Here is a 27,461-nt window from a genome sequence, read left to right as displayed (position 1 = left end):
ACCAAAAGTAGTTATAAAGTAGTACTCAGTAAATGATGGGGATCTATCAAAAGTACATAGAAACTAGCTTCAAGAGGCTTTTGCTGACCAAATAAAGAATTTGGGCATCAAAAAATAATGGTGACACTAACAGATTACAACTAGTTGACTAAGATAGTCCGTAAGTCACTCTGATAATAAATAAATGAGGACAGGAAGGTTCTCTCTTAAAGAATCCCAACTAATAAACTTGGAATATGAGAGCTAGAAAAGTATTATTTTACAACTCTTACTGCAATAATTAATTCAGCCAAGGAATCATCAATGAAAGTGAAAACTGTTTCCCTATCTATAATTTGTTTAAAAAGAGAGAAATGCTAATTTTACAGTGAAGAAACCTGACAGGCATCACTTAACTAAGTAATCACGTTAATATTGCCAGTAGTAGGACTAACACAAGATGCCTCCTGATGTGTTGTACTCTAAAGAAATAGCCTTTAAGTGGTATTCCTGTATCAAATCATAATCTAAACTGAATCATGAGGAAATAGCAAACAAATCCTCATTGATGTACACTATACAAAACCAGTAGTCTAATTTTTAAAAAATATCAGTGTCGGTCAGGCACGGTGGCTCATGCCTGTAATCCCAGCGCTTTGGGAGGCTGAGGTGGGCAAATCACGAGGTCAGGAGATCAAGACCATCCTGGCCAATATGGTGAAACCCCGTCTCTACTAAAAATACAAAAAAATTAGCTGGGCGTGGTGGCACAAACCAGTAGTCCCAGCTACTCGGGAGGCTGAAGGAGGAGAACTGCTTGAACCCAGAAGGTAGAGATTACAGTGAGCTAACGCTACTGCACCACACCCTGGGCGACGGTGCAAGACTCCATACCAAAAACAACAAAAAAGGCTAAAAAAAGGTGCATCCACTAGGGAAAACAGTTTGGAAGTTTCTCAAAAAAAAAAAAAAAAAAAAAAGTAATCACGGTTTGCCTTATTTTGATGAAGTATCTATAGAAGCCTTATATGGAAAATGGAAGATTTTCTCTGAAAGGGAAACTAATTTAAAAAACCATTTTTTTTTTTTTTTACAGTGGCATCAAGTTCTCAATTTGTTATGCATTGCAACACAATTTCCAATGACCTACTTTAGTGGAAGTAAGTATGGAAGTTTTAAGATTTTTCCCTAGGCTTCTGGTGCCTTTTATGACACTACCATCTTCTTGTTTCAGCTCTTAAGACACCATTAATATACGCTAAAAATATTTTCAAGTGCCATAAGGAAAGAAGAGAAAGAAAATTGAGAACAGCAGCACTGACTCCACGGGACGAAAAAAATGTATGAAACAGTCACTTAGAGCATAGGAGAAACTAGCAGACTGGAGGAGGCAAAACATTGTTTTCTTTGCCAAGTGACAAATTGGCAACAGTTTTTCATTAGGCAAATGCCACCTAGAAAATGCAAACAGTTGATCAAAAATACTATGATGTGGCATAGAAGTTTTAAAATGTAAATAAGATTGCAACTTAATATTAAGACTATGACTGGTAAACTGAATTGCTAAGTAGTTAATATTGAATGAAATCGGCTTATCATAATTAGCATGGTTAATAAATAAGAGAACTGACTAATATCTGAGGAGAAATGGAGCATATTCACATGCCTAGAAAAGGCTTTTGTAATTGCGGTGGTTTTCTGGCTTTAGCAGGGGTACAAGATGCTAGGATGTTTGTCAAAATGTAGGTTTCCAGGCCACTTTCCCAGAGACTAGACTTACCAATTTTAGGACACGGTTTCTCAATCTTAGCATGAGTGATATTTTAGGTGAAACCTTTTTTTTTTTTTTTTTTTTGAGGCAGAGTCTTGCTCTGTCACCAGGCTGGACAGCAGCGGAGCAATCTTGGCTCACTGCAATCTCTGCCTCCTGGGTTCAAGCAATTCTCCTGCCTCAGCCTCCTGAGTGGCTGGGACTACAGGTGCTCACAACCACACCCAGCTAATTTTTTAATTTTTTAGTAGAGACAGGGTTTCACCATATTGGCCAGGATGGTCTCAATCTCTTGACCTCGCAATCCGCCTGCCTCGGCCTCCCAAAGTGCTGGGATTACAGGTGCAAGCCACTGCGCCCGGCCGGTGAAATCACGTTTTGTTGTTGTGGGACACTGTTCCTTGTAGGATGTTCAGCAGCATTCCAGGTCCACTAGATACCTGTAGGACGTCTCCCCCAGTCACATTTCTAGTCATGTTTGCCAAAAGTTCCCCAGGGGAAATAGTCTAGCGTAAAGCCTAAGGACCTGCATTTCTAGTAAGAATACACAGGTGATTCCAACAAATGTCAGTGGACCACACTTAAGAAACAATGAACTAAAGTTTTATGAGTTGAACTGTGTTCCCCCAACGTTTGTATGTTAAAGTCCTAATCCCCAGTACCTCATTTGGTACTGTGACCTTGTTTGGAAACAGAGTAGTTGCAGATTTCATTTAAATGACATCATACTGGAGTAGGGTGGGCCCCTAATCCAATTAACACTGGTGTACATATAAAAAGGGAAAATTTGAACAATACCCTCAGATAGGGAGAACATCATGTGAAGACTGGAGTTATGTTGACAAGCCAAGCAACTACCAGAAGTTAGGGGAGTGGCCTAGAGCCTTCAGAGGGAATACAACCCTGACGACACCTTGACCTCAGACTTCTAGCCTTCAGAACTATGAGACAATAAATTTCCGGAGGATTTTTGTTTTTTTTTTTTTTTTTTTTGAGATGGGGTCTTATTCTGTTGCCTATCTGAGTGCAGCTGCACGATCATAGCTCACTGCAGTCTTGAACTCCCGGGCTCAAGTGATCCTTTCCCTACTACCGGTGGCTGGGATTATAGGTACAAGCCATCAAGCCTGGCAATTTTCTGTTGTTCAAGCCGCTCAGCCTATGGCAGCCCTAGCAAGATAATACATCAAGAACAAACAAAACACAAGTCAGAGTTAAGAATGGAGACAACATCTGAAACAGGATCAGAGTGAACAATGAAAAGTCGGCAGACTGACACCAATTCCTAATTTATCTTTCTCAGGACCTGACACAAAATAAGCTGTCAAGAAATTCATACTTTTTATTTTTGTTAAGCACTCTCCAAATAAATCTTACCTAAGTACAGTAGTCACCCCACCCCCTTATCTCTGGTGTATATGTGCTAAGACCCAGATAGTATTGAACCCTAAGTATACTGTTTTTTCCTATACCATACATACCTATGATAAAGTTTCACTTATAAATTAGGCACAGTAAAAGATTAACAACAATAACTCCTAATAAAATAGAACAGGCTGGGCGCTGTGGCTCATGCCTGGAATCACGACACTTTGGGAGGCCAAGGTGGGCGGATCACCCGGGATCAGGAGTTCAAGACCAGCCTGGCCAACATGGCAAAACTCCATCTCTACCGAAAATACAAAAACTAGCCAGGTGTGGTGATAGGCGCCTGTAATCCCGCTACTTGGAAGGCAGAGGCAGGAGAATCACTTGAACCCGGGAGACGGAGGTGGTAGTGAGCTGACATTGTGCCATTGCACTCCTGCCTGGGCTACAAGAGTGCAACTCTACCTCAAAAAAAAAAAAAAAGAATAAAATAGAACAATTTTAAGAATATACTGTAATAAAAGTTATGTATGGTCTCTCTCTCAAAACATCTTAGTGTGCTGTACTCGCCCTTCTCCTTCTTATGAAGTGAGATAAAATACCTATGTGATGAGATGAAGTGAGGTGAATAAGGATTGTGACATAAATAGAAAATTCCAGCAATAAACGATTCATAAGTTTTACATTGTGCACCATTCTGAGGAGCACAGTCTGCTCCGTCCCTGGCCAGACTGTTGTCAGACTGTTGTAGTGTGACAGTGCTTGTGTTCGTATAACTTTCATTTTAGGTAATGATACCCCCAAATGCAAGAGTAGTGACATAATATTTTTGGACCATGGTTGACAGAATGTTGGAAAGTGAAACTAAGAATAAGAAAGACCACTATATTAAGGGCAAAATCTTACAACGTATTTTGTTACTTTAAGAGTCTGAAATTAACTATCAGGTTCCCTGGAAGGCAAACAATACATAAATTATGCCGTTATTCACAGAGAAGGTAACAAGTAAATTTGAAATTCCATACAAAGCAAAAATACAATGAGTGTGGGCACACTGTAGCTTTAAGTGTTGACTGTTTGAAGTCACAAAGGCACTATTTAGAGTGCACCAAGTAAGACCATGTGTCCAACAGGCCACACAGTCATGTGCCTACTCAGAGTGGGCAATTCATGCCCTCCCACTGGAAGGATGAAAACCATTGTATTAAAAGAGCTTAAAAGGTATGTATCCTGATAGTTTCGTTTGTAATAAAAGTAAACATTGCTGTCAGTTCTTATCAGTGAGACAAAACAAGGGCTCAGTGTCAAATGTCAGTTTTTCCTCCTTAAGAAATACACAAAAATCACACTAATAGACATCTTGGTTCCCGTTTCCTCCTACAATTGAATTGTCGGGGGGAGACATGCAAGAAATCTGTGAGAAAAAAAGGGGGAATAAGTCTTGTTGCCTCAAGATTTTAGAATACAAAGTTGTAAACCTTCTATTGCAGATGAAGGCTCACCAACTTTATTTTTTCTGCTTCGATAAGCATAAATAGCTAATGATAAAAACGGTAGGAAGCACTGACCAAAAGAGCTCCTAGAATGTCTACAAACTAAGGTGAGTGATCAAACGCAAGGTTAGGCCTAGACAGCTCAATTGCCTTCTACAAATCAGGATAAGCGTAACAGGACATTAACGTGGAAACCTTTACCAAACTCTAATTTGGATATAATTTTACCTCACTGAATCCTTCACCTTCAATCAAAAAAAAACTTTTCCACGTGCCCTTCAGTTCACGAAGCCGCTGCTGTATCCCAGCTTAAATCACGTTTCGCTTTCACAGATCTCCCTCCTGGGGAAGGTGGTGGGGTGGATAATGAAGTTCGGCACCTGGTCTGAAAGGCCCCAGGAGGCTAGGATAGGAACTACCACTTCTCAGCCCTGTTTTCTTTTTCCGGAAGAGGGCAAGATCAGTAAAGAACTGACTCAGCGTCTCCAACAAGAGAAGAGCTGCACGCAGACAAAACAAACCCGCGGGCTGAAAAGTGGAAGTAAACTGGTGTTTGTGGCACCACTGACAGTATTATACCTTCTCTGACTTCTCCAGTTGTTTTTTTTCCCCAGTCACTCAATCTTCTCACCCACATCAGGCAAAACGGTTAGTTGTTAGACTTCTCAGAGTGCCTCTCTTCTTCCTCACTCTCCCCACGCCTCCTCCCTGCACAAGCTGCCTCCTCCTCCATTTCAAATATAAGGGCTGACGATGCCCAACTAGATCCTAATGTCCACGGCGAGCAGCTTCAGTCTAGAGCGGTTGCTTAGAAGTAGGTCTGACGCCGAGCAATCTAATCTCCCACATCTGATCTCTCAGGCTATTGTGCCTCACGGGGAAGTCAGAACAGGTGAGGGCGGCTGGAGGGAACCAGTTCCGGGACAGGCAGCGCACTGGGCGAAGTGAGGGTGCGGGGCTAAGAACGGAGGGAGGGACAAAGGCGCGAAAACGAACGAGGACGCCCCCCGAGCGCCGCCTATCTCCCCAGGATCACCTTGCGCTGACCTAGTTGCACCGAGAAGGAAGGAACCCGAGCCAACGAGGGAGGAGGGCAGAGCGGGATGTGGGCGGGGCCGCGGACGGGGGCGGGGCCGAGAGCAGGATCTTTATGGGGCTCGCCTGTGATTCGCAGACGGCTTCGAGCCGGAAGCAGGCCGGGAGGCGTTGGCGGCGGCGGCGCACGTGGTGACGTGCGAGGGGGTGCGGCGCGAGCAGTCGGCGGCGGCGGAGGCAGTGTCTCCCGGTCGCGCGTGGAGGTCGGTTGCTCAGAGCTGCTGGGCGCAGTTTCTCCGCCAGCTGCTTCGGCGCGGCTGTGTCGGTGAGCGAGCGAGTTCCTGCGAGTTCTCGGTGGTGCTTACCCCCCCACCGCAGTCTCCACGGACTGGCCCCTCGTCCTTCTACTTGACCGCTCCCCTCTTCCGCCGTCTCCTGGCGCTTTCTGTGGGCCTATTCCTGCCGGCTTCCTCCTGCTTCCCGTCGAAGCTCTAGAGATGAATGTTTCCATCTCTTCAGAGATGAACCAGGTAATACGCTCTGGTTCTAGGAACGGCGGTTGAGGGAGAGGGCGCGGCCGGAATCCGAGGTGAGGGGATGGCGCCGGCGGATGAGAAGAGGGTGGGAGGCGCGGAAGCGGTGTCCTCGTCAGGGGAGGAACCCCCAAACGGCCGCCGCCGTCGCCCTCTGGGACCTGAAGCCCGCGCCGCACTGGGCCCGCGCTCCCCCGCTGCCATGGTTGCCAAGTCGCGTTGGCGGCCCAGGGCGGGCGCCTCGGAGCGCGCGGAGGCTCGAGCCCCTTTTCTACACTGGCGCGGGGGAGGCAGGCTGGGAGGAACGAAATTTTTTTTTTGCTCGAAGGGCTTTAGGGGGCCTGGGTTAGGGCCCTGCGGGGCAGGGATGACCCGCCAGAAGGAGGGCGCGGGACTCCGGGTTCTTGCTGTCAAGAACGGACGCCTAGCCATGGGGTTTGCCTGGGGTGTGGGATTCTCTTCTGTAAGAGATCCTGGGACCCGGTGCGTGTGGGCGGGCAGCCTGCCCTGGGCCTGGAGTAGGGTGGCACGGAGTCCCCGATCGCCGTGGGCCGCGGGGTCCTTTGTTCCCGCTCCACGTTGCCCGCTTTTCTTGCCAAGCGCGGGGAGAAGGGGGCGGGAGGAGGGAGGGAGCGGCTGCCCTGACGTGTCGGTGCTGAGTGACTGCGGGGCTGGCCAATCGCGGGCGGGGGCGTGCGGGCGCTGGGGGCCTCGCCTCGCAGCCTTCGGAGTGGGCGCCGACCTGGCCGCGCGAGAAAGAAGGCCTGAGACGCCTTTTCTTTTTAATGAAGTAAGTCAGTGGCAAGATTTGCTCTTTTTCCGTCCCTCCACCCTTTTTGTAAAGTGTATCTCATTATAAGCTCTTGATGATAGAAAGGCATCAGGCGAAGGGTTGAACCTAGGGAGACTTGAACCACTACTTGAGAACTGCATTTACCGCCCCCCTCCCCCCGCCCCGCAATACGCAGTGGACATATCTATTGGTTTGAGACAGCTGACATTTCAAGGAGAAATCAGATGGCCAAAAGGGCGCATTTTTGTTTCTTGAGTCTGTTGCAGTGATGGAGTGTTAGAACACCTTGGCGTCCAGCTATTCGTTGATTTGTGAGTTGTGATCTGTTTACTAATAAATGACAACTCTGGAAGCCTAGTACCACTCTTAACAGATGAATAAGTGCAGCATGGACTAGACAGCCACATGCTGTGCTTTCTTTTAATAATTCTAGCACCAGTGGTTGATTTAGGGATAACAAAATACTGACTACTTTTAAGCTAAAGCCTGCTGAAACTTCTGTCTTAAAGATTCTGAAGGAGTAGTTAGTCTGGATGTGAGGTAAACGTGGACTTTAGAATTGGATTGAGACTAGTATCATTTAATGCCAGCTGGCAAGCTGTTTATCAGGTCTATAATTTGGTAGCCAGAGGTAAACTCAACTTGAGCCACTGACCAACGGGAGCCCTGGAATGGTTTTCCTCTGTATTTTCATATATGAAATCTCTACTTAACTAATAGATACAAATTTCTATAGCCATTTTCTTAATTTGTAGTTGATTTTCTAACTTTTCCCCCCAGGACAAAGCATTTCAGGTTTTAGTCTTAGTTTTAAATTAGTGTCTTCTTAGCTATTTGATTTTGGAAGGTAGGATTTTGTTTTTCTTGATTGAAGGATTTGTTAGATGGTCATTAAATGTGAATTCGCAAATACATTTTTAAATTTAAATGTTTTCCTGTTAGGGAAGTATCTTAATAACTGATACTAAGATGAAGTAACTCTAAGTAAGTCATTTCATCCACTTTTTAGCAGTATGATTGTATAGTCAAATCCTGCAAGTAGGAAGTTGGGTGTCTTCCCACCATGTCATGTGCTAGAGTGTGTGCAAATTGAAGTATTATGAGTAAGAGTGATTTCTGGGTTTTTGTTAAAACAACAGAAAATACATCCTTGTAAACTACAAGTTGTAAACCTTATAAATGTTTCTGAACCTAGGCTTAGATCATTATTATACTTTTCTTATTAACATGCAGGTACCTCAGCATTAGAACATCTCAAACCAAATCCTTCCTTCCCTTCTCCATGTAGCAAACTATAAACGACTTCCTGTTATGCTTTTTGGAATTATTTTCTTAATTTTGATAATTGATTTTAATAAGGATGCCACATATCTAAGATAAAGTATCTTACATCTTCACTGCTTTAAAGGAGCATGGGTGTACAGAATCTTTACTAACTGCCCTGTTTCCATGCTTTACTCATTCCCCTAGACCACCCCCTACTTTTCTGCTAGGATGCCCTATGCTTCCTTGTTTAATCCTTCATCTGCTGTCCATGCTTAGCACTGTTTAAACCTTAGAATTAGGCTCTCTTACTTCCTTGCCCACTATTATATGCATCCTGCAAATTTACAATCTACTGAAACCGAAATAGCTGCAGTTTCTGGAATATATTTGCTGACATACCTTTTTTCCCTTTTGTTCAAGCTATTTTCACAGCTTCTTTTATCTTTGTGACTGGACTGTGAAGTGTTCAAGGCTAGGGAATTGAGTTAACTCTATTGTGTTATGATATGAGCTTTCCATTTCAGTTTGTGCCTACCATATGTTTAGTTAAGTCTTTCCTTTAAAAATGCAGTTGATGGCTATTTGGTGGGAGTTGACTGCCCTCAAAAGATTGCCTTTTGTTTTATGTTGCACTTACCGAAGGCCAGAGAAAAATTTTAGGAGAGGCCATATTGTGACTACCTTTTTAATAACTCTTTGATAAGACCTGTCGAATTGTATTTCACTTAAGCTGTGAACTTCTGGGTGTTATTAAAGAAGTTTAATTACTCATTTATGAGTCATTAGTATCTCTTGCACTGGCTATCGTAAGGAACTAAAGTATGCTGAATTTATCTGAATATGTTGTATTTGACCCCAGTTTTAATTTTAAAAGTGTATGAATAGTGACCTAGGTGTAGATTTAGTTGAAAGTGTATTTTAAATACCAAACAATTCTATGTTTTATACTCTTGTATGACTCTGGGATGTTTGGACTTTCGGTTTGGATATTCATAGAAAAAAATTTCCCCATTTTTTAAATTCCACTAGTTACTGTACTTAAGTTTTATAGACCAAATAAGATCTCCCATCAATTTGGGGAGTAGTTTAAAACTCTTCATTTGCCCTAGCTCACTTAAAGTAAATGCGAACTTTCAAAAACATGGTTTTATAGTCAGGGATTGATCTGATCCCCTCCAAACTTGAGGTGGGCGGGAAGTAGGAATATAGTTATGAGGACAATAATTGAATAAAATAAGTTTACATTAACTTAAATATGTCATCCGGATTTGGGTTGGCTTTTTAAAATCAAGTAGCTTTGTACTCTGATCAGTAGATATTAAAGAGATGAGGTGCATATTATGACCTTGCAGAACTAAAAATCAAATACTAATAATCTGTCATGGAATAGAGTTAAAAAATTAAAAATCAAGTACTAAATGTAATAGGATTCATTTTATTGCAAAACCCCTAATAATATTGTACAAATTTGTCTGATGCAAATTGCTCCAAAAATTCTCCAGTGTTTTCTCCAAGAACTGCAGTGATTTTAACCATTTTTTTCCAAAATAAGTTTTAGGTAGAACATTCAATTTATCAAATATAATAAATGGATACCATTGTTATTTTTGGTTAGATCAAGGCAAGTTTATAAGTAAAAAAATGAATAAAACTGGTCAAAGTTTAAAATAGTACAAAATCTCCACATTATGTTTTTGGCTTTTCAGAGGTTGCATTTTAATATAACAATTTGCATGGGGGCTCCTTCCTCTTAAGTCTTATTTTTAAGAGCAGTTTATGAAACTGAAGTTAGGAGTTGCCAGCTATGCCTGTGAGTTGACTGTGCCAGTATGTATCATATATATGAAGATTTTCTTAGTTTGAGCTACAGGCCTTGGCTGAAAATGTTATAAGGTTTCTTTGGGATAGTGTGTTCTCTCTGTATACAAAGAATTGTGTATATTTGGAAAACATTTATTAGAACTAGTTTCTTAGAGAAAAGCCAAATTAACCTAGATAAAAGGTAGAGCAGAGGAAATCAATATTACCTAACTGTGATACAGTTTTGATAGAGGGGTAAGCATTCACAACAATCCCAACCTGAACTGGCATTCTTGAGTTTCCTTGAAATGAAACCTGTTAATAGAGAAACGTGTTAGGACACATGTTGAACTAAACATAGTACGTTTGTTGAATTAGAACTGGTCCAGCCTGCAGTGGAGTCCTGTGGTAAGTGATTATTCACTTTGACGTAATTGTTAGATTTAGAATTGTTTTATAGATGTATAAGGAAGATGATCTTAAGATATCCATAAAAATAAATATATTTGCACATATTTCAGGTAAGTTATTACTTTGTTCTCGTTTCTAGACTTAACAGTGGTGTAGTAGCAGTTCAGGTAATGAAAAAATAAGTACCATCCGAATTTGACATGAGGAATTGATGACGTGAAAATGAGGGAGGTAGAATAGGTAGGAGGACTGATTACCTTGAAGATTAGGTTTGAACCAGAATTATTCCATTGGTAATGTATTCCTGTATATGAGAAAAATGATCATACGAAGTATAGGCATCAGTATTTTCCCTTCTGTTTAGTTTATTCCAACAAATTACTCATCTTTATGTTCAAGTTTTTAGGCTAGTCCTGGTAGAGAGGAGATGGGATGGATACAAAAGATGAACAAGACTGAAGCTTTGCCTGTGAGTGAAGGAGTATAAACAAGTACATCTAAATACAGCATGATGTAGATCAGCTGGAAGATCATAAATACCTCTCAGAAAGGGTTCTACATGTGGAGGATGAGGAGAAACTGCTTTTCCCAACTGGGAGCATTTGGCAGAGGCTCTGTGTGGCTGGAAGAGTTCCTCTGGCAGAGGTTGGGTTAAGGGCTTTCCAGGTAGAGAGAAGAACAAAGTTAGCAGTCTGGGAAGTGCAGAGTTCGTTTTGAGGAACAGTTTGTGGCATAGTATAATAGAATAATGCCCAAGGTTGCTTGCTGGCTCAAAACATATCATATGTTTGCATATTAGTTGGAAATTAGTTGCAAAGAATATCAGAGTTAACAGTTACCAGTATTGACATTTGTTCTGTAATTCCTGTGCTTTTTTTAATACCTCTCATAAACATACGCCATTAGCCCCTGCCCCTGGGGAAAGGACCTTTTTTTTTTTTAAGATCACTTGGGTTGTTGCAGGTTAAATGAAAAATGTTTATGTGTAATTGAATTTGTGTTCTTTTTTTATGTAATGGGAATATTTTTGCCATTTATCTCAAATTTCTTGAAGATCAGGACTTTTTACATGGTCTGCTCTACCTGGATCAATAACAGTCTTTGATCATTCTGACTACCTAACTTAAATTTATCATTGTTATAGATTATGATGCACCATTGTCACAGAAGAAATTCATGTCTATAGCTTTTAAGGACTTGATTACATCATTTTCAAGCCTGATAGTTTTTGGAATCACCATTAGAGCTTAAGACACGTCTGCCTTACTTCAACCGCCTGTCTTCATACCCTGACGAAGTACGCCTTTTAACACTCCTTTGTCCTTGGACTATTTAAGAGTTCCCAGAAATCCATTTGCCACCAACAGAGTAGGTAAGTGAATGTTCTCTGCTTAGTCCAGTATTAAGACACATTGTTTTTCTGAAGAAGATGTTGAGTACAGTAAACCTTTCATACTTTTTTAAAGGCAGAGAAGTCAGTAATCATTTACATATGATTTAAAAAGGCAGAGAAGTTAGTAATCATTTTAGTATAAAAAACATTTTCATATTTTTCTTTTACTTTAAGTAAATCAGTTACCTCCTATTGCCTTTTTTTTTTAAAGAGATGGGGGCTCACTGTGTTGCCCAGGCTGGAGTACAGTGGTGGGATCATAGCTTATTGCAGCCTGGAACTCCTGGGCTCAAGTGATTCTCCTGCCTCAGCCTACCTAGTAACTGGGACTACAGGTGTGCGCCACCACCACGACTGGCTAATTTTTAAATTTTTTGTAGAGACAGGATTTCACTCTGTTTCCCAGACTGGTCTCAAACTCCTGGGCCCAAGACAATCTTCTTGCCTTGGACTCCCTATTACTGTATTTTAGTTTAGTTTAGCTTTTGAGATGGAGTCACTCTATTGCCCAGGCTGGAGTGTGGTGACACCATCTTGGCTCACTGAAACCTTTGCCCCCCGGTTCAAGTGATTCTCCTGCCTCAACCCCTGTGAGGAGCTGGGATTATAGGTGCCTGCCATCTCACCTGGCTAAAAATTTGCATTTTTAGTAGAGAGAGGGTTTCACCATATTGGCCAGGCTGGTCTCAAACTCCTGACCTCAAATGATCCACTTGTCTCAGCCTCCCAAAGTGCTGGTATTACAGGTGTGAGACCGTGCCCGGCCTATTACTGTTTTTTTAATTATGCATTTTGTGTAGTCATTAGTCAGTTGTTTATAAATAATGGTTAAATACAAAAAAAAATTTAAGTTTCCATTTATATAATCTGATAAATGATTTAGAATATATGAACGAAAGGGAACAGAATATAAATTCATCTTTTATTAATCACTATGTATACTTCAAAACATTTATAAAAATCATTTTGAGGATACCATGAAAAGACTAATCAGACTTTTAAAGTTTGTGTTTTAGGCAAGGAAGGAAGAAACTAGGCAATCTTCTACATATAAATCTTGATTATATATAATTTTGAAAACTATAAGGAATGACAGGAGCCCAAATCCAAGGAAACCTATATGTACTCAAATTTTCTGTTTCACCCTTTTAGGCTTTTAGGTTACTTGTTACACGGGTTTGGGCAGGATGGAGTTTCATTTCCTTCCCTTGAATGAATTTGCTTAATAGACATGGGAACCTGGACAAATTGTTGACATACCTGCTACTGTTTGAATCCTTTAAAAGTCTTATGACCAAAGTATTGGGGAACACAGACTTGGACATTTAGCATGGGTGTTGGGCTAAAGACAGAAAATTTGGGCTAAAGTCTTACTATTTCAGCAATCTTCTCTGGTAGGGTGTTTTTGTCAGCCTCTGATAGCACTAATTAAGAGTTAATCACATTGTTTCAGTTAAGTTTTTGCGTGATGAAATTTTTATATGTTGTTTATAGGATGGAATTTGAGAATAAAGAGGCTGTATTACTCTTTAGCATTATATTTTTAAAACCATCATTTGCAAGTAAAATAACTCAGCTTTCTTTCTGTCATTTAGACAAATTTATAAGGAAAAATGATTCCCAATGGATATTTGATGTTTGAGGATGAAAATTTTATTGAGTCTTCTGTTGCCAAATTAAATGCCCTGAGGAAGAGTGGCCAGTTCTGTGATGTTCGACTTCAGGTATTTACAACTTAATTCAAAATTTATAGAATTTGTTATTACTAAAAGCTATAAGTTGTTAGATTTGCTTATTTTCTTTTTCATAGGCATTTAATGAAATGATTTTTTAAAAGACTACTAAGAAATGTAAGATAAAGGAATCCAGTGTAGTAATTAGCTAGAGAAGTACATAATCCACAATACTTCTAATTATGATTCTTCAAAATTTCAGGTCTGTGGCCATGAAATGTTAGCACACAGAGCAGTGCTAGCTTGCTGCAGTCCCTATTTATTTGAAATCTTTAATAGTGATAGCGATCCTCATGGAATTTCTCATGTGAAATTTGATGATCTCAATCCAGAAGCTGTTGAAGTCTTGCTGAATTATGCCTACACTGCTCAGTAAGTACTTTTAAAGTAAACCATATAATTAAGGAATATCTTCAGGAAATTTCAAGTCATGCTACATACATTTAAATTAAGTATCTGTGTTTTATGGCTTTGTTATCATAAGTAACTTTTTTTTTTTAATAGGTTGAAAGCAGATAAGGAATTGGTAAAGGATGTTTATTCTGCAGCAAAAAAGCTGAAGATGGATCGGGTAAAGCAGGTAGAGTATCAGAAGTAAATAAAATCACTTACAGAGTCTAATTTTGTGATATCGGGATGCTGAATTTGTCATAAAACATCTTGTTAGTCTCAAGGACTTGATAATGTCCCTTTTTTCCCTTAGAGGAGTCAATGTTATTTTAACTGTTTGGCTATAATAATGTAGCAGGATCACACTTCTCAGATAATTTGGGCTAAAGTCTTAACTCTCCTAGCAGTCTTCTCTTGTTCAGCCTCTGATAGCATGAATTAAAATTAATGTTTTTCTTAAGAGTTAATCACATAACTTATGTCCTGAATTCTGTTTTCTAAGCTTCTTTTGCTCTCTAAAAGTATTCCTTCTATTCACTGGAAAAAAGGCATTTAATACTCTAATGCATGGAGGTCAGTAAACTTAAGGACCGCAGGCCAGCTGCCTATTTTCATAAAGTTTTTTTGGAACGCAGCCATGTGTGTTCATTTACATATGGTCTATGGCTACTTTCCAGCTACAGTGACAGAATTGAGCAGTTGTGACAAACAGTATGGCCTACAAGCTTAAAGTGCTTTTATTACCTGGCCCTTCAAGAAAAAGTTTGATTTGCTAGCCCTTCTTCTAATGCCACTCCTTTGCTCAGAAATCCTTCCTTAATTTATAGCACCTATCCGTGAATTTAGTATTCTAGATTCTCCCTAATATAGCTGCTGTTTTTCCAAAACTATTTCCTAGTTACCTTTTCTCCAACCAAATTAAATTGTTTGCAGCATCTTCTCTACTTCTGTCTGCATTCAACATCATCTCTCCTGTAGAGCTCAGTGCAGATATTGCCTCTCATGAAGCCTTATCAAATTATTCTACTTGAAAATACTTATGTGAACCTACATAGCATTTCAATTTGTTGCATCTCTCCTTAAACTAAAACTTACATGTCTGTATGGCATAATTTGATGTTTGTCATTTGTATACATGTTAATACCACTATTACATCTGTTAAGACAGTAGTTTTTGATTTATCTTTGTATCTTCACGTAGTGCTTACACATTGAACATTATATATTTGTTGAATAAAAAATATGTAAGTGTTGGCACTCATATATTTCTTTTCCAAGGTTTGTGGTGATTATTTACTATCTAGAATGGATGTTACCAGCTGCATCTCTTACCGAAATTTTGCAAGTTGTATGGGAGACTCCCGTTTGTTGAATAAGGTTGATGCTTATATTCAGGAGCATTTGTTACAAATTTCAGGAGAAGAGGAATTTCTTAAGCTTCCAAGGTTAAAGGTGAGTAAAGTCTATAAACAGATGTATACTATCTGATTCCAGGCATGGAATCTTTGTCTATGTTTCATCAAGTGAGTAATGATTATGAAATAATACACTGAAATTATATTGTTATTTAGCAGTGTAATGGGTTTCTATCTACCAGTTTGTTTACTTTCTTTGTTTTTGATTACTGGTTCCTTACAAATTAGAGTAAATGTATGGAATGAATTGTGCATCTACGACAACTTTATCATGAAATGGAGAATTAAGGGGAGAACTAGAAGCCTAACACTGATCCATGTGTCATTGTCTTTCCCAATTCTAGTTGGAGGTAATGCTTGAAGATAATGTTTGCTTGCCCAGCAATGGCAAATTGTATACAAAGGTAATCAACTGGGTGCAGCGTAGCATCTGGGAGAATGGAGACAGTCTGGAAGAGCTGATGGAAGAGGTTAGTTTTAAAGTAAATGGGATTCAACCATTTTTAAAAATTATTTTGCTATAACATGAAGGATTCCCTTTCACTTTTATTTTATAACCATGACCCTAAAGAATTTAAATTTTGCTATAGGTACCCCTAAGCTGAGAAACAGGGGGGGTGTCCAGGTGAGCTGAATGAACTGTTCAGTTTGGTCTTCTGCTTTTCTTTTTTTATTTCTTTGCTTATTATGTGCTGTTAACTTTCTTTAAAGTAGCATGTAATTTGCTTTAGAAATGGGAAGTGGTACTGAAATTTTCTGTAGATTCTTAATTTTTCTTCACAGGTTTTTGCTTTAAATTTGACAAGTAGGTAAAAGCTTCTAATGGTTGTTCCTCCCCATTGATTTATCTCCCCATAGGTTTATTAACAAAACTAGGATACCCAAGACTGAAGAAACAAGAAGAAACCTCAAGTGTATTGACACGTAAAGAAGCAGCAGTCCTGCCCCAGTTCTCCTAAGAAAAATCCGCTGTGGGCAGAGAACGATGATGATTTAATGGTGTTTACTCCTTTACAGGATTCTTGTCTTTAAAGCTGTGTGTTTTTCAATCGTGTTGTGCATACATATAGTCAGTCACTTAACTTGGGCTACTTTAAAAAAAATAATACATAAGATAAACAAAATTGATGGAGAAACAGTGGGAATTGAAATCACGCAGGTGGAGCAGTGGAGTAACCTTGAGTTTCTCTCTCCACTTAAACCTTTTCAGAGTTCCTTTATGAGGTCTTATCAAATCTGTTAGGCCTGTAGAAATATGTCATCGTTATGTTCTAAAAGGGCTAACAGATTATCTTTAAATTCTATGATTCCCACTTGAAAGTCAGATGCATTAGCTATATATTGGCATCTGTCAAGGAAGATAATTCTACAGCTTGCTTGAATTTTTGCATTTGTTTCTTTGTTTTTCTTGACATTGCTTACAGGAAGGAAATATGTTTATGCAAACCAGACCACTTATCTGCAAAGGTGTAAACTATATTCAGTGTTTTATTGTAAATATGTATATTCTTTAAGAGTATATACTGTATTAGTGCTTTTTTTCTTACTGTTATATAATAGAAGCTATGAAAAAAATGAAGATTTCTTTCAAGCCAATCAAGCCAACGACTCTTCAGCCAGTACTGGAAGATTTTGTATTTGATTTTGGTTTTTTGTTTTTGTTTTTTTAAAATTTTTACTACCATGACATGTATTTTTCTTTACCTCCGGATCCTGCCAGAGTAATATGTCAAGAAGCTCAAGAAGCACACTGGAGGTTACCTTGAGGCGTTTGTGTGATCTGCATACTAGTGGAGTAGCCATGGTGACCGTAGCCACATGGGTGTTCTGTTGCTGTTTTGCAGGTTCAAACCTTGTACTACTCAGCTGATCACAAGCTGCTTGATGGGAACCTACTAGATGGACAGGCTGAGGTGTTTGGCAGTGATGATGACCACATTCAGTTTGTGCAGGTACACATTGCACAGTCTGAGGTAACCTCAGGTTAAAATTTGACTAGAGAATTTTATAGCATAAATTTTCCTTTAATAAAGGAAAGTGGACCAATTTCATTGGTATAACTGGACAAAAAAATTTTCGGGAGAAAACAAGCATATCTTAGAGTTAGTATTTTTCCCACATGAAAAGATATTAACAAATTAGGAAACCCTATTGAAACTTTTTTTCTCATAAAGCAGGAATTACAAATAGTAAAGGCCGATAAGATGAAACAATTTTAGAAATTATTTGGGAAGATTATGAAAAGTAGTTGTTTGTGGCAGGTATGACTGATAAACTCAGTTTTTTGTTTTTTTTTTAAAGGGGCAGGGGGACTTAAATTGTTGATGGCTATGAAAGAAATTTTTTGGATGTTAACTACTGAACTGTCTTACTGGAAATTACAAATGGTATAGTTAAGATTAACTATACAATGTAATAAATTTAAAAGTGGTTGACCATATGTTACAACCTGATCTAGATGTTTCTTAAGCAAAATGAATTAAAATATAGTAGAGTTCCACTGTGCTGATTGAGTTACTTTGCCTTTTATAAAATCCAATTTCATTTTTCCCCTGTGAGTAAACACATAACTATTCAGACACATTACCAACAATTAATAGAAAACTTCTCAGGTATAAATGTTTTCAGTTTATGGACAAATACAGAAAAGTACACAAGTCATAACTGCCACATAGTGAACCTATCAGTGTAGACACTACCCAAGTCAAGAAGAGAAAGTTTCTAACATCCTGGCAGACTTTCTTCGGCCTTTTCCCAACCTTTTCCCTATAGTGCTCCCAAAGGAAACCATTATCTTACCTTCTGACACATTACATTACTTTGGCTATGCTTGAAAAATTTATATAAATGGTCATATAGTAGGTATTCTTTTTATCTGACCTTTAGTTCAACATTATGTTTGTGAGGGACAAGCTATTAAGTAGTCAACTCTACCCAGACTAAGGAATGCTTTCCTTTAAAAGTCAGAGGGTAAGTGGTAGATTCAGTAGTAGCCTACATGGTTACATTATCAGGTGTTAGCTCTCTCTGGTGTCCTGTGGCAATAGTAGCTGAATATCTTTATTTTCTAAGAGTTTTGGAATGTGAATTAGTTGAGAACTTATGTCTGTAGATTTTGAATATTGAGGATATTTTTCCCCTTAACTCTAAACATTTTGAGTTAACATTTTAAAAGTACCTTTTCAACATGCAGAAGTTGAGTGCCAAATAAGTGGTAGACCATAATGTTCAGTATGGCAACACAAAACAGTTTCTGCTTGTAGGACCTTCTAAGTGTGGGCCAAAAGATAAGCCTTATGAGAGGTAGCTACAAAAGGCCTAAAGGGGAGGACATAATGAGACAGGAGAGATGCCAGGGATATTTCACACAAGAGGTAACTTTTGAGCAGTCTTAGGATTTAGAGGAGTCTGCATAGCAGATAAAGGGAGAGATGTTAGATAGAACCAAAGAGTATCTGTGCAAGAATGATACTCTTGGAATTGTGGGTCATAAAACTGGGAAAGTAGTTAAATGCTCCTTGATTGGGGCTTATACTTTGTCCTATAGGCAGTGGGAAGCCTTAGGTAAGACTACAGTGATATGGAAGTTGTGCATTCGCAACTTTAGTAATAGTGAAAAACTGGGGAACAGTCTATTAGGTAGCCATCTCTGGACTGGGATATCCCAATTGATTTTTGGATTTTTAATTTCTAAAATTGTTACCTGGGACCCTTCCTATTTTTATAACCAGGCACAGAAGATCAATAAAAGTCTGTGAGCCCAGTTTATAGACTATTGCCAGTAGTAGTTAAGATTTTTAAAAAATGAAGGCTTAATCTAGTAGTATGAAGGAGAAAGGATGGATTTTCTATTTACGTCTATAAATAGACATCTGTATTTAGAAAGGTTGTCTTAGCAGGCCTTAGTGATTGTTTAGGGAGATTAGGGAAAAGGAAGAATTTGAGAATGAGTGGGATTCTGACATGTGTGACTTATTAGAATGTAGTGCCATGAATAGAGAGCATGAAGTGAAAAGGATGAGAGAGACACGTTAGACTTCAGGAATAGAAAAAAGGTTGAGAAGAAGCAATAGAAAAGTTAGAGGACAATAAGAATCTAATCGTGTTGTAAAAGCTACCTAAGGTAGGAAAAGAAAGTTTGAAGGAGGACTAAACCGGACACGTCAGATCCTCTGGGAGGTCATGTAAAATAAGGTTTAGGGATGTATCCTTTACATATAAAGGATTTAAACAGCATTTCTATATTAGGCCTGTTATCTTCATTGCTATAGGGACTTTATCTTTCACAGTCATTTCCTCTTATAGTTTGTATATAGAACAGTTTTCTTACCCCAATACAGCCTCAATGTAAACATCATCCATTTGTGATATCTGGACCCCTTCTTCCCATAGATTGGGATGGGGTTTTATGTACCTTGTAATTAAGAATAATAAGGTTAGATAACTCTAACCTTATTTTTTACTCTTAATATTCATAGTATAAAAGTGATATGAACAGATGCATTCACAACTTTAGTAATGGTGAAAAACTGGAAAACAGTCTGTCATAATGTAAATCTGTTTTATACTATGACAGTTTGTCATAGTATAAAAAGGGTGGGTTTTATAACTCCTAATCTTTATTTTAGCTGTATTGCCTTGGGCAATGCATATCTTCTTGAGTTTCCATATTTTTATCTATAAAATGGGTAGATAATATAACCCTCACTGGACTAAAAGAGATGATGTAAATAAAGTACCTAGTAATACCTAGATACATAATAAACATCTAAGTGGAATTTAATGATAACCACTGATAATGATACATTCCTGCCTTTTCTCAAAATGGCCTATGTATGTTGTAACCACACTAGTTGAATGGCTCAGGCCTAACTTTTGATAGTTTTCTTAATTGCTCCAAGTAGCTACCAAAATCTTTTTCTCTATTGTTATATGGCTTTGTGCTTCCACTAGCAACAGAAATTTCCATTAGAAATCTTACCTATCCATGTGGTCTGACCATCTTGACCAAGTGGGATTAGCACACTGGGCCAGGTGCTGAAGGGTGCTTCCTGTTCATTTGGCAGTTCCTCTCAGAGTAGTCTTTAATCTTCCAATTCCGTTTAATCATATCCTTTGGAAGTGGCAAGAGCTAAAGTCATTGGAAGCCATCAAGGAAAACTCGTACATGAGAACACGTATGTAGTTCTCTTATAATCATTTTGAAATTGGCAGCTTTGTTCATTTCTCCCCCTTTAGTGTTCCTGTATATTCTACTTTTGTGAATATTTGGTTGTTTTTTAGTAATGTTTCATTTCTGATTACTATTGTGTTTTGATGTAATTTTGTCTAGAAAACCATTCTATAATACCTATAAGGTAACCCTGAAGAAATATTCTTTAAGTGTTTCTTGTAATTGCCACTCTTTTCCTGTAAAGTACTTTCAGAGAAACTGGATGAATTTGTCTGCTTACGTTTTGCTGACATTGTATGAAGGATACCTGTACACGTAATTTAGTTAGGTTTGACAATTTCATGAAGACCGTGGGTTAAATGTATTCTCTGTTAATTCATTCTATTTTAAATTTAAAGCATTCTTTTAGAAGATCCTACACTTAATATAAAAATCTGTGAGCTTATATCAATTACAGGCTTTTTTTTCTTTCTTCTCTTGAGGTCTTGATTTGCAACATGTTTCTCAAATGGTTTAAACTGAGCTTTTTCTTACCTAGGCTAATTGTGTAGGTGTAGTTGTCTCATCATTAAGTGGAGATGGAAGTATGCCAGTAATTTGTGTCATTTTCAAAGTGTTGGCTTGAATTAAAGTTAGTGTGCTATTCATATATAGGTGAAGGATACTCAGTGTTGTGGAATAGCTCAGGAACAAAGGTACATCAGATGTGGTCTTTGGCTAGGTTTCTGTAGCTACCTTTTGATTTTGCAGAAAAAGGCACCACGTGAGAATGTCCATAAGCAGATAAGTAGCAGTTCAACTGGATGTCTCCCTTCTCCAAATGCTACAGTACAAAGCCCTAAGCATGAGTGGAAAATCGTTGCTTCGGAAAAGACTTCAAGTAAGTATATTACACTTGCCAGACTGTTTTCAGCTTATCTATTTTTAAGAATGAGTGTTGCCAGTTGAACACCTTTTAAATTGACTACTCGAGGAAAAAACTTGGAAGCAACTAAATTTGGAAAACGATAGCAGGCTGTTCCAGTCTGAATATGGAGAATATGGAGTCCAATTCAGGATCATATACACCAAGCAAAAGTAATAATTACATCTTAAACATGGAACTCTTGTGCTTACAGATAACACTTACTTGTGCCTGGCTGTGCTGGATGGTATATTCTGTGTCATTTTTCTTCACGGGAGAAACAGCCCACAGAGCTCACCAACAAGTACTCCAAAACTAAGTAAGAGTTTAAGCTTTGAGATGCAACAAGATGAGCTAATAGAAAAACCCATGTCTCCTATGCACTACGCACGATCTGGGCTGGGAACAGCAGAGATGAATGGCAAACTCATAGCTGCAGGTAAGAACAGAAGTATGAGTGATGTAACAGAAGCATTCAACTGGCTAAGCATGTAGATGGGCATTTTTATGACATACAAACTTGCAAAGGGAGGGTTTAATATGCCATCTTTTACATCAATCCACTAAGAGAAATAACAATAGTATTGAATATGCCTAACCTTCAATTTTTTTAAAAATTATGATATGGCTGATTTTCTAATTTTCAAGCCAAGACTAAGCAATTTATACACTGATAATGCTGTTTTTTAGCTATTACAAGCACTTAAAAGATCAACTAAGGCATCCTTAAAAAGTTTTAATACTTTTTCTCATTGTGCAGATTTCTTAAACTTACAGTACTAGAAACCCTGGTCCAGTTTAATATTTTAAACATAAATCTTCATGGTTTTATTTTTTACCAGGTGGCTATAACAGAGAGGAATGTCTTCGAACAGTCGAATGCTATGATCCGCATACAGATCATTGGTCCTTTCTTGCTCCCATGAGAACACCAAGAGCCCGATTTCAAATGGCTGTACTCATGGTAAGCCCATTCTTTTGCAGGAGCAACCCCTATTTTAGCTTTTTTCCCATAACTTTAGGATGTCAGAAATTCTCATCTCTCCCTTTTGGCATAGGGCCAACTGTATGTGGTAGGTGGATCAAATGGCCACTCAGATGACCTGAGTTGTGGAGAGATGTATGATTCTAACGTAGATGACTGGATTCGTGTTCCAGAATTGAGAACTAACCGTTGTAATGCAGGTAATAATTTTCTCCTGAGATATCCAGTATTCTAATGTGATAATTATCAATATGTAACTTTATTTTATACTTACATAGGAGTGTGTGCTCTGAATGGAAAATTATACATCGTTGGTGGCTCTGATCCATATGGTCAAAAAGGACTGAAAAACTGTGATGTATTTGATCCTGTAACAAAGTTGTGGACAAGCTGTGCTCCTCTTAACATTCGTAAGTTGATTTTTTTTCCTTAAAGTTTATTTTTTTAAAGATCTTCAAATTAACAGTATGTATACTACACAGTTAAAGTCTGGGAGATGTAGCAATAATCTTGACTTTTTTTTGTAGGGAGACACCAGTCTGCAGTCTGTGAGCTTGGTGGTTATTTGTACATAATCGGAGGTGCAGAATCTTGGAATTGTCTGAACACAGTAGAACGTTACAATCCTGAAAATAACACCTGGACTTTAATGGCGCCCATGAATGTGGCTAGGCGAGGAGCTGGAGTGGCTGTTCTTAATGGTGAGTGTTGGTATTTGGAGAGGTGAAGAACAGATAGTGGCAAGACTGTTCTAAAATTCTGACAGGAAAGGTCAATGATAACTATAGTTGTATAGTTAAGAATTCAGAATCCGTCATCTGTTTTGATGCAATGAAGATTGAGGTGATTTGTCCTTTAGAAATATATTTTCTAATCAAAGACTTCTAATACTTGATATATATAAATTAATTCACCATTCTTTTGATGGGTGCATTGAGGGAATTTCTAAGTCATTTTCTTCCATAAACCATATCCATAATGCATCATCTTGGATTTTGAGTTTCCCCTTCTTTAGAGCCAGAATTTCAAGAATCTGATCTGCAAAACAAAGTAAATGGAAATCCCTAATCTTTTCCAATTTTCTACCCCATACCCTAATTGGAAATAACAACCTTTAGACTATTTTAACAAGTTTCCAAAAGCATTAAACTTTTTAAATGTAGACACAGCTTTCTTTCCACATCCATTTTATTGACTTTTATTTAATGTCTAATTATATAATCATAATTTAAAAGTTAGCATTGTTTTTGGCACCAGGCTGGATCTTAGTAGGCTTATGGCTCAATTGGTGAAAGCTTAAGTGTAGATACACTAGCAGTTAGCCTACTGGCCCGGAGCCTTGTCAGTGTGCTTTACAGATACATGGAATGCAAGTTGGTTAAGTGATAGTCAAATGAAAAAATAATGAATTTGCAAATCAGTAATAATTTTTTTCTAAGCTGCAGAATATTTATTGCTAACATTTTATCTATTTGAAAGTACTCATAACTCCATTTCCAGAAGAAATTTCTATACCACAATCATTTTATTTTTTTAATGAGACATGGTCTCACTGTGTTGCCCAGGCTGGTCACAAATCCCAGGGCTCAAGCGATCCTCCCACCTTGGGCTCCCATAGTATTGGGATTTTAGGCATGAGCCACTGCACCTGACCCCCAAATCATTTTATACAGTTGGAAAGCTCTAAAATATTTTTCTGCTTTCCTATAATCTCTTTTGAGTCTTAATTCTGTACATTGGGCTGATACAAAGTTCAGTGCACAGTACTATTCTGGTTTGTTACTTAGGAGCTGCATCTGTAGGTAATTGTCCAGCTTCTGCTTCTTTTCTTCTTCTCTGAAATAACAGTAACAACCACAGAGCTGTTGTGAAAATTATATTTAATTTAGATGCTGTTAGTGTTTACTCTCCCTCCCCCTTTTAAGTTGCCTAAGTTCCATTTGGGAATGGTTTTTTATTGATTTGATTCCCAGCTCTTAGAGAGTATTTGCCATATTAATAGGCATTTAATAAGTTCTTTTTGACTGAATAGGCATTTCTATTTTTAAAAAAACACCGATTTTTAAGCAAAAGATGGATTTAGGGGAGTTTTACCATATTACACTTTAGTCTCTGGATTTACCCCATCTCATTTCTCTTTTAGGCAAACTGTTTGTATGTGGTGGCTTTGATGGTTCTCATGCCATCAGTTGTGTGGAAATGTATGATCCAACTAGAAATGAATGGAAGATGATGGCAAATATGACTTCACCTAGGAGCAATGCTGGGATTGCAACTGTAGGGAACACCATTTATGCAGTGGGAGGATTCGATGGCAATGAATTTCTGAATACGGTGGAAGTCTATAACCTTGAGTCAAATGAATGGAGCCCCTATACAAAGATTTTCCAGTTTTAACAAATTTAAGACCCTCTCAAACTAACAGGCTTAGTGATGTAATTGTGTTTAGTAGAGGTACATTTGTGAATAAGGAGGGTGGGTGGGTATAGATGTTGCTAACAGCAACACAAAGCTTTTGCATATTGCATATTATTAAACATGCTGTACATACTTTTTGTGTTTATTTGGAAAGGAATGCAAAGATGAAGGGTCTGTTTTGTGTATTTTTAAGACTTTGGTTATTTTACTTTTTGGAAAAGAATAAACCAAGAATTGATTGGGCACATCATTTCAAGAAGTCCCCTCTCCTCCATATTCGTTTTGCTAATTTGCACATTAAATGACCCTTCCCTCAAATGTGTATTATGGGGTAAGGGGTAGGGCTTAAAGATGTAGACAGTTGGGTTTTTTAAGGGCCCTTTTTCAATAACTGGAACACTCTATAACGAAAGATACTTATTTAAATAGATGACATTGACTATTTTTGTTTTTATTAAAAGGAAGCTGACATGCCTACCAATATTTAATCTTTTATGATTGCCTTTTATAACTTTTTATATTCTCAGCAGAGTGCTTTACCTATTGAAGTAAAATTTGGCAGGCTGGAGTTACTGAAGCAGAGTGGCAGTCTTAAAGTTTGCAGAGTACGGTCTGTCTTTTAAACTCCCAGAGTGCAAACTTCAGAGCTTTTGCCTCGGCTGCAGTTTTCTTCCTTCGAGAATGCAGTACTAACGTTTATTTGAATGGAGTTGCTGAACAGTAACATGGCTGTGATTTTTGGTTTTTGAAACACTGGTTTTAAATATTTTGACTTATTGAGGGTATGTTTTATATAGCAGTAAAAAAATGGTGTTTTATCTTCTATATAATTCCTGTTTTTATTATTAACAAAACAACCTAAATAGCATCCCTCAATTGTGAAAAAAATTCCTTTAAACTACATTAGGTTGTGAATGCAGGCTTTATCAGAACTATGTTTTTGTTCAGTTTATCTGTTCATATGGATAAATATTGGTTGGGATGATTTTGTGTCTAATATGTAGTGCTACACACCTAACTTATGGTGCCAAAATAGCGTGTCCTAATGCTTGCTGCTGATGCAAACAAACACAGTAAGGGTACTTTGTAGGAAATCCTTCACCATGGGATTAATATCCAATTGCTGCTTGTGCACACATTCATTACTAAAAGTTTTGAGAAATGTTTTTTCCAGCAATGAGCTTAAGAAATTTGTGGGCAATAACTCACTTGGCATCATACATCTGAAATAAGGAATTATGTGAGGTTTTTTTCCCACAGAAGATGAAGCACACCGGAACCTAATGGGCCATGTGGGATGAGATGACTATTCAGTGGCTAACTTGGGTTAGGAAGGATATAATTAAGTATCTTCTCCAAATGTTCACTGATACTCTGCTACTTTATTTCTCTTATCTGTTACACAAAGAACCACCAGGAAAAGAAATTAGTTTGCTTGGTAACTCTGTAATTACTATGACTGGTTTGGTTCTGGACTAAAACTACATTGACAGATTTGAATTTGCCTAATATGATGACTGTTTTTAATATGGATCTGTGTGTGTTCTATTCAGCACAAGGAAATAAAATTTTAGTTGAGGATTCAGCACTGAAATCCTTGAGATCACCTCTCATTTCATAAATGACATGCTTACTGCAAATAATATACGGGAATACTTTGGGTCAAAGTTTTCCTGCATTACCTTGGGTGCCAAAGAGGTAGTTTGGTGGCCATAAAGTATGTTGTTTTAAGAAGCTGTTACAGCCAGTCTTCATGAACATGAGAAGTTTCCATAAAGTGGGGGCGGGGGAGCTCGATGGCCATTTGTTACTGTTGATCCATATCTACAAGGTACATACTTGTGTAACTTATTACCTCTCCTGACCTCAGAATTCTTAAAATTGAAGTAGGCAAAGGAGGAGCCCCAATAGGACATTTCTGTAACTGCAAGTTGCCTTCAGAAAGGGTGAATATGATCCATGGAAAACTCAGTTGCTGTCGTAATTTGCATGCAGCCTGCCTTTTGTTCCAAAAAAAGATCTGAAGAGTCAGCAAATGAGACATAAGATACAAGGTTAATTAGGTATAAGGGAGAAAGAAAAACACTGATACATGAATCCTTAAATCTTTGGTAAGGCTGAGCTGCAGTTTCATTAAGTTAAATAAGTGTCTCTAGGTTAAAAAACAATTGGTATGAATTGCAGATATCCTTCATAATAAAACTGGAAGGTTTTCAAAAGTATTAATGACACTTTGAACAACAAGCAGAATTTATAAACAGGAACATGTGAATGTCATGGGTTCTTCAACCTACAGGCACCAATAATCTTGGCCAATAAAATACTGAACTTTACTATTAATAGCTCCACACCTTATTGGGGATTGAACAAAGCAAAGCTCAGTCATTACGCAGGATCTGTGTGTAATGCCTTTAACAGAGACATATATCTGAATAGACGCCACATATTTGCTCAGGATGACCAAAGGGAGTAACATAATTTTAGCCAGAAAAAAGGCACACAGAAACATCTAACTTGGAGTAATGAAACTTCTGACATGAACTAAAATGTCCAGCAAGGTAATAAGATGAGTTACATCTGTAAAAACAATTTTTAAGTGGG

General features: G+C 38.3%; 1 protein-coding gene across 3 annotated transcripts; it reads left to right on the top strand.

The window, feature by feature from the left end:
* The first annotated feature begins 5,786 nt into the window (after positions 1-5,786).
* LOC108301369 (influenza virus NS1A binding protein) lies at positions 5,787-26,454 on the top strand. 3 transcript variants are annotated; one of them, XM_017524522.2, is made up of 15 exons: positions 5,787-6,176; positions 11,594-11,821; positions 13,438-13,566; positions 13,778-13,947; positions 14,080-14,155; positions 15,244-15,417; positions 15,725-15,850; positions 17,225-17,332; positions 21,304-21,433; positions 21,672-21,896; positions 22,300-22,421; positions 22,516-22,642; positions 22,721-22,852; positions 22,970-23,143; positions 24,586-26,454. In XM_017524522.2, the coding sequence occupies exons 3-15, from the start codon at positions 13,456-13,458 to the stop codon at positions 24,837-24,839; spliced, it is 1,929 nt and encodes a 642-aa protein (XP_017380011.1). In that variant the 5' UTR covers positions 5,787-6,176; positions 11,594-11,821; positions 13,438-13,455; the 3' UTR covers positions 24,840-26,454. The 3 variants fall into 3 exon arrangements, with proteins under 3 accessions (XP_017380011.1, XP_037593008.1, XP_037593007.1); XM_037737079.1 differs by lacking the exon at positions 5,787-6,176 and adding an exon at positions 6,883-6,969; XM_037737080.1 differs by lacking the exon at positions 11,594-11,821 and having other exon boundaries at positions 5,793-6,176.
* Positions 26,455-27,461: the final 1,007 nt, after the last annotated feature.

Source organism: Cebus imitator, unplaced genomic scaffold (genome assembly GCF_001604975.1).
Source record: "Cebus imitator isolate Cc_AM_T3 unplaced genomic scaffold, Cebus_imitator-1.0 Scaffold33, whole genome shotgun sequence".
NCBI classification, from domain to species: Eukaryota; Metazoa; Chordata; class Mammalia; order Primates; family Cebidae; genus Cebus; species Cebus imitator.
The sequence above is the reverse complement of the archived record's forward strand: the minus strand, read 5'-3'. Positions and strand labels throughout refer to the sequence as shown.

What these genes read in the sequence shown, in the direction of transcription:
- LOC108301369 (XM_017524522.2), top strand. Translation starts at nt 13,456, where the DNA reads ATGATTCCCAATGGATATTTGATGTTTGAGGATGAAAATTTTATTGAG. An exon ending in TTCAAATGGCTGTACTCATG is followed by an intron (nt 22,422 to 22,515) that starts GTAAGCCCATTC and finishes CTTTTGGCATAG; the next exon opens with GGCCAACTGTATGTGGTAGG. An exon ending in CTGTGCTCCTCTTAACATTC is followed by an intron (nt 22,853 to 22,969) that starts GTAAGTTGATTT and finishes TTTTTTTTGTAG; the next exon opens with GGAGACACCAGTCTGCAGTC.